At 37.6% G+C, this 17,440-nt stretch overlaps 1 protein-coding gene across 1 annotated transcript in view; it reads right to left on the reverse strand.

The window, feature by feature from the left end:
* Positions 1 to 17,440, reverse strand: part of UGGT2 (UDP-glucose glycoprotein glucosyltransferase 2) — a 256,148-nt gene that overhangs the window by 104,010 nt on the left and 134,698 nt on the right. The window contains exons 23-24 of the mRNA XM_036755774.1: positions 17,009 to 17,136; positions 2,295 to 2,390 (exon numbers count right to left, since the gene is read on the reverse strand). Coding sequence (XP_036611669.1) covers positions 2,295 to 2,390; positions 17,009 to 17,136 — 224 coding nt within the window. The remainder of the gene's footprint in view (positions 1 to 2,294; positions 2,391 to 17,008; positions 17,137 to 17,440) is intronic.

Here is a 17,440-nt window from a genome sequence, read left to right on the forward strand (position 1 = left end):
CCTAGTGTGAAGTGCTTTGAAGGAAAGACTGAGGAATTTGTACTTTATTCTGAAGGTAACAGGGAGCCATTGAAAGTTTTTTTTTAAATGGGAGATATGATTGGAACTAAATTTAAGTAAGACTAAACTATTCATTATGGTTTGGAAGAGAGAGAAACTAGTCTCTGGAAGTCTGATTAAGGGCCTATTGCAACAACCCAGGTGACAAACAATGAGGGCCTGAACTAAGACATTAGCAATGGGAATGAAAAGGAGGGGATAAATGCTGAGAGATATTTTGGAGATAGAATTGATATGATTTAGCAGTTTCTTAGGTGTGAGGGAAAGGGAGAAAACAAAGACAATTCTAAGGTTGCAGGAACATTATTAAAGGAGCAAGATTTGTCACAACTTAGGCTATTTGAGATAACATGCCAAGCTCTGAAGAAAATGACAAATGATAAATTTTTAAAACTTTTTAAAATGCAGCATATCTGCAATAAATGTATTGCCTCAAAAGTAACTACTTTTAATACTAACTTGCATATATAAGTTCCATTATGTCTGTTTAAAAAATCTTATTACCTTATTACCATAACATATATACATTATGTAATCATGTCACAGAGGAAGGGATCATGTAGCCCAGCCCCCTATATTAAAACAGATAAGGTATCATTGTTACTAGTTCACAGAAAAAAAACTGAAGCAGTATAGGGTAAGTGAAATGTCCATATTCATAATCTTAATAAGTAATGGAATGGGGGACAATAATTCAGCTAAAAACAGAATTAACAACAATAAATAAATTCATACTTCTTTTTAGCCTTCAAAGGTTTAGTAAGGGTTTCTGTTTTGTCATGGATATGGATTAATATATGAATATTTGTTTTCTTAGCCTGGATCCTACAGAAGAAAAATAAATGTGCTTATGGAGACTCAAGAATAATTTCATTTATGAATGATTCTAATCAAAAGAGGAGCTATTCTTCAACAGACAACATCTAGCTATGATGCATCATATTTACTAGACTTAACCTTCCATATTTTCCCAGGATGAAATTAAGTTAGTTTAAAACAATATCACTGAATTAAAGGATGAAATTAAGTTAGTTTAAAATAGTATCACTGAATTAAAGGAGATTAAATCTTTTTAATTCAATTAAGTTGAAAAATACTTTTAAAGAACTTATTATGCTCAAGGTACTGTGGTTGGTAAAAATGATACAAAGGTAGAAACTAAAAGCTAAACTATTACTTTTTACTTATAGGGTATCTAATTTATTTTTCTTGTAGAGCTTTGGCAGAGCAGAGTAAAACTACAATTTCAGATATTAGTGAGGTTATATTATGTATTATTATAAATTAGTTTGTGACTCTAAAATATCAGATTTTTGAGATATACATTATAAATCCTATTTTTAAGTCTTATTAATCAAAACTTTGAAATGCATCTATTGTAAAATAATAACTGAATCACTGTAAGATCCAGAAAGACTTCCTAATTTTTCTTAATCATAATTTAGATGCAAGGTGATTATCTATACATGGCATATTGCATACATATACACATAATTAATTTGGTATATGTATACATATAGGTATATATGCATATGCATATGTATATGTATAAATATATGTGTTTATATATATATACACACAAACTATCTACCAGAATATTTGACTATCCAGAACTGTATGCCAATGATACCAAATAGTACTATGCAGTATTTCCCTAATGATGAACTTTTTATTATGGTGCCATATAAATTAAAATGGAGAATTTTTCAAAGGGTCTGAATTTTCATTAGTATGGACACTCCTTCCACCAACAAGATTACAACCCCATTCTACCTTATTACAAAAGAGTTTTCACAAATTTCTATGGCCAAAATTTCACATGGTGGCCAATCTTCTAGCAGTGGGCTTCTCTAAAATCATACGGTCTGATTTTAAAATGACAAGAAAATAGTCTGTTGCTAGGCTTATCAATACCTTTTTGACTTGGTTAGGAAATGCCATAGCATGCATCCTGTTAGTATAGCTTTCAAAAGACATGATGGGGCAATGGAAGAGTGTCAACTTGAGTAAGTCACCTAAGCTCTTTGGGCCTTAGTCTTATCATCTGTAAAATGAGAAGTTTGGACTAGATGACCTCTAAGGTCCCTTCCAGCTCTAAATATTATTTTAAGAACCAGGGTTAACTCTATGCCACAAGAGGCATTAAAATAACAATATAGTGGCAAAGACTAGTAGCACACATCAAAAACATTGTTAAACAATAATGGGGAAAAACGTCTTGATTACATTCTTACCTGTATTGTTCTTTAGGGAATGTGACATCATGCCGAGATTCACTTCTAGGCAAAGAGGAGAGAAGGGCATCCACCTTCATAACCAGATCACTTCCACTAAATAAAATGAAGTAAACAACTTGTGAATTCTCTGATGCAAATAATCTTCTAGGTTTCATTTTATAATTTATGGCTTGAAAAATGCATAATTCAAAGCCATAACTTTTACAATTTTGAATAGTATGAATTTTTAATTTTCTCAGCTGGGATTATGTTTCCCATCATGCCACATAAGGGGAATTCATTTCCCTCATTTACTTTGCCACTTTTTAAAAGGAATTACTGCCTGTGCTCTCTGAAAAAGGAACATTATTTTTATAAAAAATTCTTACACAGAAAAAAAAAACAAGCTCTGTTATGATGGATTGTGAACAGAGAAAAGAGAATAATGTCACCCACACCCTCACCTTAATTCTGACTATTATTTTTCTTAGCATTGTTATTCAATGAGTGTCTATAGCATCCTAAAATAATCTTGTATAAGGAAGATGATTATTTAGTAAATCTAACTGTTCAATTCAATACATACATATTATGTGCCTAATAGGTTTTTCATGTTACCTTAATCATGGGGGAAGGGATGGCTTGTGAGGGAAAAGTGACATTTATATGACATAGTCAAGGGACTTAAAATCTAGTTTGAAGGATAAAACATAAGAAACAATGGGGACAATTTAAGTGCTAGATATAAACACATTCCAAAACATGATATAGACAAAATTGTTAAATGCAGCAATGAGATAAGACAAAATGACATTGCTAGAATTTAGAGAAAGCTTTGTAAATTAGACAGAATTTTGGATGTTTTGAAAAACAGGTAGGAATGAAATAAATGGGGAAAAATAGGGCAAGTCCAGCCAAGAGAGAACAGCACCAGTAAAGGTGAGAATGAACATGGTAAATTAAAGAACAGTGAAGGCAGTTTAGCTGGAGGACAGAGTACATTAGGGATTAGTGTGAGATAAGGCAGGATAAGTAAGGTAGGGGGACATTATGGAGGTCTTTGAAAACTAGGACTCTGGATACAACCCAATATTCAATGGCAACATTCTTAAGCTAATCTCTACTTTCCTAAATTTATTTTTTTAAAAATTAGTCTACATTACATATTCTCCTCAATTCCTTTCAATTTGTATTCTGTTTTCTATTATGCTTCTGAAATTGTAAGTACTACAATAATTTCTTTTCGAATTTGTATTGGTGTTTTGTTTTTATGTTAACTTAATTTCATAACATATCTCTCTCATCCCATACAGCAAAGCTAAGAAATACTTCAAAATTTCTTCAACTAGATAAGGGTGTTCCACATCATTATTCTTTTTATCTTTTTTTTATATATAATATTTTATTATTTATAAGATGCATTTTTTATTAAAATCATATTTTCAACATATGAAAAATAAAAAGCTGATTGCTAAATTTTCCATGTGAGCATTTATACCTTGGAAATCAAAAAATGTTACAAATCAGGCCTTGATTTATCGGTTGGGAAGGAGCAAAATGTAGTTAGCCTTTTACAACATGAGTATTGTGGAAGGATTATACATAATAATACATGTGTGGCCTAGGTTGAATTGCTCGACTTCTTAGGCAGGGTGGGTGGGAAGGGAAGAGGGGAGAGAATTTGGAACTCAAAGGTTTAAAATCAGATGTTCAAAAACAAAAAAAAAAGTTTTTGCATGCAATTAAAAAATAAGATACACAGGCAATGGGGCGTAGAAATTTATCTTGCCCTACAAGAAAGGAAGGGAAAAGGGGATGAGAGGGGAGGGGGGTGATAGAGGGGAGGGCTGACTGGGGAACAGGGCAACCAGAATATAAGACATCTTGGAGTGGGGGGGAGGGTAGAAATGGGGAGAAAATTTGTAATTCAAAATGTTGTGAAAATCAATGCTGAAAACCAAATATGTTAAATAAATAAATTGCTTTAAAAAAAATAGAAATGGCAATAAGAAACTATTGACCCTAGGGCCATAAATCTAGTGTGAGAGTCTCCGGGGCTCAATATCATTAGCTATTCAGAAAAAAAATGTATGTGGGATACAGTTTTAAGTTTTATCTTCATTATTAGCATTTTCTTGATCCCTTTGTTAAGTCTTAGATTATCAACAAGATATTCTTTTTATCTTAAAAGGGAAGGAGGTACAGTGTTATCTTCTTTTTTTTTTTTTTACTCTTTTTAAAAAATTTATTTAATATATTTAGTTTTCAGCATTGATTTTCACAAAAGTTTGAATTACAAATTTTTTCCCCTTTTCTACCCTCCCCCCACTCCAAGGTGGCGTATATTCTGGTTGCTCCATTACCCAGTCAGCCCTCCCATCTGTCACTGCACTCCCCTCCCTTTCCCTTCTTCTCTTGTAGGGCAAGATAAATTTCTATGCCCCATTGCCTGTGTATCTTATTTCCTAGTTGCATGCAAAAACTTTTTTTGTTGTTGTTGTTTTTGAACGTCTGTTTTTAAAACTTTGAGTTCCAAATTCTCTCCCCTCTTCCCTCCCCACCCACCCTCCCTAAGAAGGCAAGCAATTCAACATAGACCACATGCGTATCATTATGTAAAACCCTTCCACAATACTCATGTTGTGAAATATTAACTATGTTTTGCTCCTTCCTAACCTAGTCTCCCTTGATCCTGTCCCTTTTCGAAAATGTTTGTTATTGATGACCTCCTCCCCCCATCTGCCCTCCCTTCTATTATCCCCCCTTATTTATCTTCTTCCTCCTTCTTTCCTGTGGGGTAAGATACCCAATTGAGTACATATGGTATTCCCTCCTCAGGTCAAATCCGATGAGAGCAAGATTTACTCATTCCCACTCACCTGCCCCCTCTTCCCTTCCTACAGAACCACTTTTTTTTGCTACTTTTATGCGAGATAATTTACCCCATTCTATCTCTCCCTTTCTCCCTCTCTCAATATATTCCTCTCTTATCCCTTAAATTGATTTTATTTTTTTAGATATCATCCCTTCATATTCAACTCACCCTGTGCCCTTTTTGTGTGTGTGTGTATATATCTACACACACCTACATATATACATATATAGACACACACATATGTATATATATATATGTATACACACACACACACACACACACACACACATATATGCATATTCCTTTCAGCTACTATGATATTGAGGTCTCATGAATCATACACATCATCTTTCTATGTAGGAATGTAAACAAAACAGTTCAACATTATGATTTCTTTCTTGTTTACCTTTTCATGCTTCTCTTGATTCTTGTGTTTGAAAGTCAAATTTTCTATTCAGCTCTGGTCTTTTCACTGAGAAAGCTTGAAAGGCCTCTATTTTATTGAAAATCCATATTTTGCCTTGGAGCATGATAATCAGTTTTGCTGGGTAGGTGATTCTTGGTTTTAATCCTAGCTCCATTGACCTCCGGAATATCATATTCCAAGCCCTTCGGTCTGTTAATGTGGAATCTGCCAGATCCTGTGTTATCCTGATTATTTTTCCACAATATTCAAATTGTTTCTTTCTGGATGCTTGCAATATTTTCTCCTTGACCTGGGAGCTCTGGAATTTGGCAACAATGTTTCTAGGAGTTTTCTTTTTGGGATCTATTTGAGGAGGCAATCTCTGGATTCTTTCAATTTCTATTTTACCCTCTGGCTCTAGAATATCAGGGCAATTCTCCTTGATAATTTCTTGAAAGATGATATCGAGGCTCTTTTTTTGATCATGGCTTTCAGGTAGTCCAATAATTTTTAAATTATCTCTCCTGGATCTATTTTCCAGGTCAGTGGTTTTTCCAAGGAGATACTTGACATTGTCTTCCATTTTTTCATTCCTTTGGTTCTGTTTTATAATATCTTGATTTCTCATAAAGTCACTAGCTTCCACTTGCTCCAATCTCATTTTTAAGGTAGTATTTTCTTCAGTGGTCTTTTGGCCCTCCTTTTCCATTTGGCTAATTCTGCCTTTCAAGGCATTCTTCTCCTCATTGGCTTTTTGGAGCTCTTTTGACATTTGAGTTAGTCTATTTTTTAAAGTGTTGTTTTCTTCAATATTTTTTTCAGTATTTCATTGGGTCTCCTTTAGCAAGTCATTGACTTGTTTTTCATGGTTTTCTTGCATCATTCTCATTTCTCTTCCCAATTTTTCCTCTACTTCTCTAACTTGCTTTTCCAACTCCTTTTTGAGCTCTTCCATGGCCTGAGACCAGTCCATGTTTTTCTTGGAGGCTTTTGGTGTAGGTTCTTGGACTTTGTTGACTCCTTCAGGCCATATGTTTTGGTCTTCTTTGTCACCAAAGAAGGATTCCAAAGTCTGAGACTGAATCTCGGTGCGTTTTTGCTGCCTGGCCATATTCCCGGCCAACTTACTTGACCCTTGAGTTTTTCATCGGGGTATGACTGCTTGTAGAGCAAAGCGTACTTTGTTCCAAGCTTTAGGGGATATGCTGTTGATTTCAGAGCTATTTCTATACAGCCAGCTCTGCCACCCCAGCACTCCTCCTTCCTCAAGAACCACCAACTCGGACCTGATCGCAAATTTTCAGCAGGCTCTTCACTCCTGCTCTGATCCGCCACTTAATTCCTCCCACCATGTGGGCCTGGGGCCGGAAGTAACTTCAGCTGTAGTTCTGTAGCTGCACCTCCCCTGCTGCCCCTGGGGTGGTGACCAAACCTCGAACTCTGTCCCCCAGCAGCTTTTCCCACTAACCTTCTCTGTTGTCTTTGGTGTTTGTGGGTTGAGAAGTCTGGTAACTGCCACAGCTCACTGATTCAGGGTGCTAGGGCCTGTCCTGCCTGCCTCCTGGTCTGGTTGGTCCTGCTGCCTCCCACGCTGCGCTCTGCTCCCCTCCACTCCGTGCGCGATAGACTTCATCCAGTGACCATCCAGGCTGTCCTGGGCTGGATCCTTGCTTCCCTCTGCTATTTTGTGGGTTCTGCAGTTCTAGAATTTGTTCAGAGCCATTTTTATAGGTTTTTGGAGGGACCTGGTGGGGAGCTCACGCAAGTCCCTGCTTTCCAGCCACCATCTTGGTTCCACCTACAGCGTTATCTTCACTGTGGATGATTGGTCATTATAATTGCACAGCATTTGAGAGTTTGATATTTTATTCTTTCTGCTTAGATGGTTGATTATTGTGTTTCATGCTCCAAGACGGCCAAAATTATCTGACTGTGCCTGATCAGAATAATATGAACTTAGAAGGCTCTACCACAGGTTAGGTAAATAATTGTATTGGCAATCAAGATGGGCTTTTAGCACTTATTCAACCAAGTGCCCTTGAAGAGTTTGGCCTTTGTTTCCTTGATTAAATTAGAAGTCCTTGATGACCTCCTTGCCTCAAGGGAAACCCTAATTTACATGGGTTTGAGTGACATGTTTGTGACACCAGAGGCTTTTTGACCACGTGGGCTTAAGTCGCATTTTTGTGACACTTTTAGGTCATGTGGGTGACTCACCTTTGACCCTGAACAAGATATATATAAACCCAGAGGTTGGCTTTCTCCTTTGGAGCTCTGAGCCACAGCAGGAGTGGTGCGTGACTCTGGGCCAGGTGTTGTTATGAGCTCCCCAGCTTTGGAGAAAACTCAGATGTTGATGCTTCTCTGGTAACTGTATATTGTGATTTTGTCAGATGGAAATCTGTCTGTTGATTCATGTTTATTTGCTCCGTTTCTATTTGCTCTGAAGCTCAGGGTGCTGGCTTTTCCCCCTGAGCTGAGTGAATGATATTTGTATGTTGGATTAAAATAAGATTGTTAACCCCTTCACGATACTTTCCTTAGTAAAGCAGATCAAAAGAACTTGTGCTTGCAGCATTCTTGTTGTTGGGCTTGTGTTGGTTTTTCACCCCCACAGCAGCTGCTAGTTGAATTGCTGCAACAATAATCTAGATGAACATTTTGAGTGGAGATGGCACTATATTTGCACTTCTTTTGAGCTACTGCAATTCTGCTTTGCTCACAGGGCACAGTGCTTTCTTTGATGTGGGCATGCTATGCTGGGTGGTCCTGTGCCAACATCTCCCATGTCTCACAATCCATTCCAAAGTTTTTCAGAGAGACCTTGAGAGCGTTCTTGTATTACTTCTTCTGACCTCCATGTGAGCAATAGCCTGATATGAGTTCTCTGTAAAACAGTCTTTTAGGTAAATGTACATTTGGCGTTCAAACAATGTGACAAGCCCATCAGAGTTGTGCTCTCTGCAATAGAGTTTGAATGTTTAGTAGTTCAGCTCAAGAAAGCACCTTAGGGTCCAGTACCTTATCTTGCCAGGTGATCTTCACAGTCTTCTCAAGACAATTCAAATAAGTGATTCAGTTTTCTGGCATGGTGCTGATAGATATCTGTTGCCATAGAAGAGCCTTATAGCATCCAGGTTCCACAAGAATACGACAATAAGGTCAGCACAAAAGTTTTGTGGACCTCCATTTTGGTAGGCAGCCCAATACCTCTCCTTTCTCACACTTTCCTCAATAACCTCCCAAACACTTAACTAGCTCCGGCAATGCATGCATTAACCTCATCATCGATGTGTATATCCCTGGAAAGTATACTGCTAAGGTAAGTGAACTTATTCACAGCATTCAGAATTTTTCCCTTTGCTATAACCAATGGTTCTATGTATGGATGGTGTGGTACTGGTTCATGGAGAATCTCTATTTTCTTGGTATTAGTTGTCAGGCAAAAATTAGAAGAAATGACAGAGAATCAATATATACTCTGTTGCATCTGGGCCTAAGAGGCTACATTGAATACACAATCATCTGTGAACAAAAAGTTGCACACCAACTCTCCCTCCACTTTATTCTTTTCTTTTAGCCCTTTCAAGTTATATAATTTACCATCAGTGTGGTAGCTGATCTTGATACTGTTTTCATCCTTGGTGAAGGCATCTAACAACATGGCTGAAAACATCCTTCTAAAAATATGGGAATAAGCACACATCCCTGCTTCACTCTATTGGTGATGGGGAAAATGAGAGAGCATTGCCCATTATCTAGAACCAGTGCAAGAAGGCTTTCATGAAACTGGCATATAATACTGATGAACTTCTCTGGGCAACCAAATTTTGCGATGGTCTTCCGCAAGCCCTCATAACTGATGGTATCAAAGGCCTTCATCAGATCAATGAACATTGTGTACAGACCTCTGTTCTGCTCCTGGCATTTCTCCTGGAGTTGTCTGGCAGCAAATACCATATCAAACATTCCTTAGCCCTTTCTGAAGCCACACTGGCTTCAGAATAACCATCTTCCATGTGAAGAATCAGCCTACTAAGGAGGACTCTGGTGAGAATCTTGCTGGCAATGACTAAGAGAGAGACACCCCTCTACAATTGTCAAAGGACCTTTTCCTTTGTAGAGATGGACAATGGAGGCATCCTTGAATTCCTGGGGCATAACCTCTTCTTGCCAGGTAACTCAGAAGATTGCAGTCAGCTTTTGTATGAGCAGTGGACCATTGCATTATAAATCTCAGCTGAAATAGAATCAGCACCAGGTGCTTTGCAATAGAGGAACCTAATAGCATTCAAAACCTCTTCTTCAGCTGGGAGTTCAGCTAGAGAGGTACTGACTTCAACCTGAGATACATGGTATGTGTCTTCAGCATTGGTTGATGACCATCTGTTGAGAACATAATGGAAATGTTCAGTCCATTTTTCCAGGATCATCTTCTTACTACTAATCAATGTGGTTCCATTAGCACTGAGTAATTGAAATGCACAATAAATCCTTGGCCCATAAATAGCTTTCAGGGCATCATAAAAGCAATTTGGATTGTAACTATTAGTGAAAAACTGAATTTAATCTGCCTTCTTACTGAGCCAAGAATCCTGCATCTATCTAAGTTTCACTTGCACTTTACTTTTGATGGAGTTAAATGCTGCCTTCTTCTTATTATTCTTATTATTATTCTATACCATTCTTATTATTATGGATGCCTTCTTATTCTGCTGGTAATCCTGTGGAGTTCTTGATTTTCATTTAGCAGCTTCTGAATTTCTGCATTATTTTTGTCAAACCAATCTTGATGTTTGCAAGTTCTGACCCAGATGAGTAAATGCAACGCTGTATACCAAATCTCTGAAAGCTGCCCACTCCTTTTTTGCTCCACTGTTGCTAACATGGTGTTGGCTCAACTTTTCCTCCAAGTTAGCAACAAATTGTTCTCATGTTGGAGAAGCTCTCTAATCATTATCTTCTGTTAGTCAAGTTGCCTTGGGGCCAACACTTTTGTTGAATGTGAATGTTTACCTTAGAGAGGTAAGTGTACCATCAGACCAGCACTCTGCTCCACACATTACCTTTATCACTCTCACATCCTATCTATTCTCCTTACAGTAACATATTCTATTTTTTCTTGTCTTTTTTTGGTAAAATTTTTATTCATTTTAAACTTAAATACAAAATAAGAAAATAAAAGAAAAAGAATATTTTTATGTGTGCAGCAGAATGTAAAAGAAGATTCAACATAAAACAATAAATTTCCATTTCAAAAAAGCCTATATAATAAATACTACACATTATTTTCAAAGCAACTCAGATTTTCTTTGCTTTCTTGTAGATTTTCTTTTGATCTCTGCTGTACACTTTTTACTTTCTTTCTTGCCCCTTTTCCAAGAAGGCTACAATTAAATGTGGATACATACACAAACACATACAAGACTGTACAATGCATATTTGTACTTGTCATTTCTTTCTCTGGATGTGGATAGCATCTTCCTTCATGTATCCAAGTCTTTCCATATTATTCTAAATCAACCAACTCATCATTCCTTACAGCACAGCAGTATTCTAACAGAATCACATCCTATCTGAGAGATTATCCATGAAAGATTTTTCCCCCAATTTTCTGCATTCCTTCTATTCTTGGCTACATTGGTTTATTTGTTCAAAAAAATTTTACTTTAATTGAGGATGCATCCACAAAATTTTATTGAGTTTAGGTAAAAGGAAGACAGTGTTGGTGATGAGGTCATGAGACGCACAGGTCTTTAGCAGTAAGTGATCACTGGTGTTGCTGTTTCTGACTCCACTCCTCCCAAGGACTCCCTGCCATGTCTGGCAGTCTGTGCCTACTCTGGCATCAAAGTCACCCAGAATTATAAGCTTGTCTTCCTTCAGCACACTGATGATAGGTCTTCATAAAATTTTTTTTGACATCAGCAGGATTTATCATGGTGGGAGCACATGCACTGATGACGGTGGCATAGTACTTTCCTGCAAGTGGTAATCATATTTTCATGAGCCTGTCATTCACTCCCTTTGGGAGGCATACAAAGCTTGTTGACCAGATTAGATTTGCTTGAGAAACTTATTCATGGAACTCCTCATCATGATGACCAATCCAGAAAAAATATGTATCTATCTCTGATTTCAGTAAGCTGACCTTCATTTGCCAGCCTTGTTTCACTCAGGGCTGCTATTTGGATGTGATACCTGCTGAGTTTTCTTGCAACAAGAGCCATTTGTCTTTCAGGTCTAACGGATTTTGTGTTGTCCATAAGCATGGCACACATTCCATACACTAAAGATGAGTGGAATCATCTTTGCAAAAATTTTTCTATTTTTTTTGTGCTTTGCTGCAGGGTAGGATTCCTACCGACTGTGGTAAGCAGCCAAAGTTAGGGTAAGTGAAGCAGACAATTTTTAAAGCACCTTTTCTAGCCCCTTCCTTATGTCAGGAGGTGAGCAGTGAAGTCCTTAAAAAAGCTTCCAAATCCTACTCCTACTTTAAAAGCCCAAAGAGAAGACAACCCTAAGATCTGAGCCACCTGTGTACAAGATTGTGTCTACAGCTTCCAATGTATCTACATCTGCTGCTTTGTCACTTGCCTGTCACCACGGACTTTGAGGTAGGTAAAAATGGTATGGATGATGTCTTTTGATTCATGTATAAATTGGATTTAAGTGGGGCAGAGTTGCATGAAACCATTGGCTTCACTCTCTCTTCCAGAGTCATCAGAATCCACTACTGAGACAAAAATCAAGACAACTGGCAATAGGTCAGGATGCAGTGGATGATCTTGACATCTTTAACCAAACTATAAGCTCTTCACAGTGTCTTCTTGCTCTGCCTTCATGGTCTGTTGGAACAAATTGTTTACATCTGCCCCTTCCATCAGGGAAGTCTTCACAAGCTTGGGTAGACTCAACCCCTAACTCACCTACAGGTTTGAGACCTATTGGTTACTCCTCAACCTGGTTTAGCCTGTCTGTAGAAATGGTTCATCAGTGTGGCCACTGCATATGCCACAACTTCTTGGAGCCACAGGTAAGAATTAGGTGGCAGGTGGTCACCAAAGCTGGAAAGCAGCCCTGAAAAAGTGCTTGGCAGACCTTACACCAGAGGTACTAGTGTTCCCTGAATACCAGTACACCTCTTCTATTTAGATAGATATCAAGCTAAGGCATTTAGCAAGCACTTACTATGTGCAAGGAACTCTAGCTAAGGGCTGAAAAAACAAACCCAAGCAAGATAGTACTTAACCTCAAGTAGCTAACATTCTAATCAGAGAAGACAACACAAAAAAGGGATCTGTACAAATCTATACAAATTTCTTGCTCTTTTTTTCTTCTCCCTCTCTGCCTGCTTTCCTCCTGCCTTCATATTAGGTCAGTTACCAAGTTCTGCCAAGTCTATATCCATATTTCTCTATCCATCCATGTCCATATCCAAACCCATCCTTTTCTTTTTACTTGTGTAGTCACCACACTAGTTTAGGTCTTCACCTCCTCCCACTAGGACTGTTGGAAAGCCTTATAACTGGTCTCTCCACATTCTCTTTTCTTTATGTCTTTCACACAACTGTCAAAGTCAACGAAGCAAATATAGGATGGGGTGAGAAACAGCAAAAAGAAAATTCTTATAAAATAAGGAGTTTTTTACAAATTGACAACTCAACTTGAGTGAACCTGAGATGTGCAACAAATCTAACTTGTTCTTGGCTTTATGACTAGAGGCATAATGTGCAGAAAGAAGCAAAGGGTGGTCCTACTCTACTCTGTACTAGTACAATTCATCTGAAACACCATGCTCAATTATGGGCATCGCATTTTAGGAAGGACATTGACACACTAGAGGTAGTCTAAAGAGCAGTAATAAGAATCAATGTGTATAGGCATTATCTCCTTTGATCCTGATAATAGACCTGCGAGATAAATGTGACAGGTATTACTATCCCCATCGCAAAGATGAAGAAACTAAGCTTCAGAAAGATTAAGGTAACTTCTCCAATGTCACGCAGGGAGTGTCTGAGGTAGGATCTGAACAGAGGTCTTGACTGACTAACATTTTTCCCATTGTCTCAGGTTGCAAAATGAGGGTGACCATGATAGTGTGGGGAATTGAATGATAATGATCAAATGAAGGAATGTTTTGTCTAGAAAAAATAAACTTGAGGGACCATGACAAATATCAAATATTTAAAGGCTGTTTATATGGAAGAATGATTGGCTTTATTGGGCTAAATCTGGAAGGCAGAACTTGGAGGATGGGGTAAAAATTGAAGAGTAACATAATTCATTTTGTTGTGGGGGAAAAAACAATTCTGTAGCTGTAAGAGTTGGAAAAAAGTAGAATTAGCTGCCTTGAGAAAAAGTGAGCTCTTTATTCCTAGAAGTCGCTATTTCCTGAAAAAATAGTTGTTGGAGATATTATAGAGGGGATTCTTTGTCATATATGGATTGGGCTAGATGACCCTATATATGGAAAGTACTAGAGATGCCTTCCAACTCTGAGATTCTATGATTCTACAAATTTACTAATAAATATATCTGACCATGTCAGTAATCCCCCTTAAAAGCCATTAAGTCACTCCCTATCACTTATAGGAAAAATAAAAATTCTTTAGACTGGCATTTGAGTGCTTCCACAATCTAGCTTCAACTATATTTCCTCTCTTATTTCATTCTACTTATCTGTAGTTCACTCTGAAGCTCATAGATTGGACCACAATAGGTCCCTGCCCAAGCTCCACTTAATGGCTGTATTTTGGGCCCTCCTGGCTTATGGTGAATATCAAAGGTAACTGTTTCTCTTTGGAACAGCAACCCCAAGGATCTTTCCCTCCCAGCTTGATTTTTTTCCTTTTTTTCCAATTAAAAGGGCCATCCCTTGACTCACTTCTTCAAGGCCTATTCACCGAATGGGCATTACCTCACTGTAAATGAGTACCTGAAAAGGTCTTAGCCTAAAAGGGCCAGGGTCTCCCACTGGGGTCACCACCAGTCATCCTGATGAAAATCTGACTACTGGATCCAGATGACTCTGGAGGAGAAAGTGAGCCTGGTGACCTTGCACAGCCCTTCCTCACTCAAATCAAAGTCAACTGCAAGTCATGTCATCATTTCCCTGATGTCATGGTCCTCTTCAAAAACACAAATACAATAACAACAACAACAATATTTCTGCCTAAAAGGCAGGGGGTGGGGAGGAAGAATAATAGGAAGACAGGGGTATAGAGAAATGGGAATGTGTCTCTTGTCTTGCTCTCTCTTTTCCTCTTAGAGATCAAATGAGGGAGCTACTACCTCACAGCTAAGTAAAATATCATCAGCATCGTTGTCATCATCATCATCATCTACATAGAGGGTTTTAAAGTTTGCAAAATGTTTTGAATATATTATCTCATTTGAATCTCACAGCTGGGGCATGCATAGTCCCCATTTTAAAATGAGGCTCATAGAATTTGTTATTTGACTAGTAATATAGCTACTAAGCAACAGAAGAGGAAGTCAAATACAGGAATTCCTGACTCTTAAGTCTAACATTCTATAAACTATTCTAAGATGCCTCACATCATGTAACTCATAAACTTTCTATTACTCCTCCTCTTTCTTCTTCTCTACCTGCTGTGTCACCAGTATTTGTTTGCAACATCTCTAGGATTCACCACACTCTCTCTGTTTCTCATTGATTAGTGTCCTAGTATAATCCTTCCACACTTTATGTCTGGATTAGTGCAGTAGTCTCCTCTTTCTGATCTTTTTGGGCTGTGCTGTCAAATGCTGTGGAATTCCTTCAAAATAAAGACTATATCTTACACATTGTTCTCTTCTTCACAGACCCTAACATAGTATTTTGTATATAGCTGGCACTCAATAAATATGTGTCCAATGGCTAAAGGAAGCAATGAATTCAGCAAATTCTAGCACTGCTTTCCCTAATCTGTGTTGTTGGACTATTCATACTTATTATGACCCCTTCCCTTTCACTCTCTCACTCCCTCCCTTAAAAAAAGGGTGCGGGAAAGAAATGTATTTTTATTTCAATTGCTATCTATACCCACTTGGCTTCTTATTGGGCTCTACTCTCTAGTCAGCTAGAAAGAAATCCTTTATTAAGTTCTTACTATGTGCTAGGTGCAACGATAAGTGCTGGGGATACACAAAAAAGGCAAAAACATGGTCTCTTCCCTCAAGGAGCTTACATTCTAATTAGGAAGACAACATGTATACAACTCTGTATATAAAAGATAGTATAAATGAGAGTTAATCCCATAGAGAAGGCACTAGCAGGCAGGGTAAGGTCTGGAGGAGGAGGACAAGGAAACCAGAAAAAAAAAAACAAATCTTGCAGAAGGTGAGATTTAAAAGGAGTCCTGAAGGAGGCCAGGAAAGACAAGAGGAAGAGGTGAGGAAGAAGGGCATTCTAGGCATGGGGAAAGACTGGCAAAAAGGCATGAAGTTAAGAGATGGATGGTTGTGTGCAAGGAACAGAAAGAAGGCCACTGTTGCTGGATTACGGAGTATATGGAGAGGTATGAAATGTAGAAGATTGGAAAAGAAGCAGTCAGGTTATAAATGTCCTTAAAAGCCAAACTGAAGGTTATAGATTTGAACCTGGGATAATGAGGTTCCATTAGCATTCAATGTGTGTAGGTATTAGGACAAACTAAAATCTCTACTTTAGGAAGAACACCATGACAGCTAAAGGGAAGATGGACTAGAATAAGGAGAGATGAGGCAGGGAGACCAACCAGAAGACTATTGCAATAGTCCAGGTATAAGAAGCTTGGGCATGCACCAGGGTGGTGGATATTTGAGAAGCGAGAAAAGGATATATATTACAGATATCATGAAGATGGAAATGACAAGACTTGGCCACAGACTGTATAGGTGGGGTGAGTGTGAATGAAGAGTGGCTTTCTCAAGGAGTTTGAGCATGAAACGGAGAAGAGATATAGGACAAATGCTTTAGGTGTTGCCTGGTACTCAACCATAGTAGAATCAGATCTCCCCTACTCATGGCCCTGGATTTGCCCCTCAATATGCTTTTAAGAAATTTACGGTTTCCACATTCCCACAAAAATTTATCTTTTCTACATTGTTGTAGAGGAAATGCTTGGTCAGGCATTGGACTAGATGACCAATGAGATCCTTTCCAACTCTTAAAGAGTCTGTTGACCTAGGAAAAACGTTACTATTTTCATCACTTTTCTTTCATAGTATTCAGTAGAATCATAGAGTAATGTCTAAGATTGAAGGCAAAATATATTTCTAGATGGAGATTAGATGAAGAAACTTAAATGGGAAAATTGAAGTGGTGATTTGATAACTTTTCCTGAATGAGTTTTAGTAGAAATAATAACCTGGTATTCAAGAAAGAGTTACATCTTTACAGAGAAGGCATTATATATAGAGGATCAAATTTAACATGATTTTGGTCTAATATCATAAAATGTTTACCGTTTGGGGTTGATTTCTATATCCTTAATAATGGCTTTAATCTTCTTTGCTGAGTTAATTAACGTTATTTTTTCCAACAAATGAAAATCTTCTGCATGTAAATAATTTTCACCCAGAGGTCCTAGGATCTTGAAGAAAAATAATTCTTTTTTAGCTTTCCTACTCAATAATACATTTTTAAAAGCATTTTTCATTTTAGCATCGAGCAGTTGTTGTACTATGTTAAAAGTTTGGCTTTGGAAACAGCTTTGACCATGAATTTTAATTCTAACAAATACCAATTCCAATGTAAGGAAGAAATAGTTTCTTTGGTATTATACATCCCAAACAATATTTTCAAAAACCATGAAGGATATGACTAAATAAACAGAGTATTACTCCAAATTGAGTAGTCTTATTTTAAATCATAAATGTTGATGCTTTAAATTTCTT

This window comes from Trichosurus vulpecula, chromosome 4, assembly GCF_011100635.1.
Source record: "Trichosurus vulpecula isolate mTriVul1 chromosome 4, mTriVul1.pri, whole genome shotgun sequence".
Classification (NCBI taxonomy): Eukaryota; Metazoa; Chordata; class Mammalia; order Diprotodontia; family Phalangeridae; genus Trichosurus; species Trichosurus vulpecula.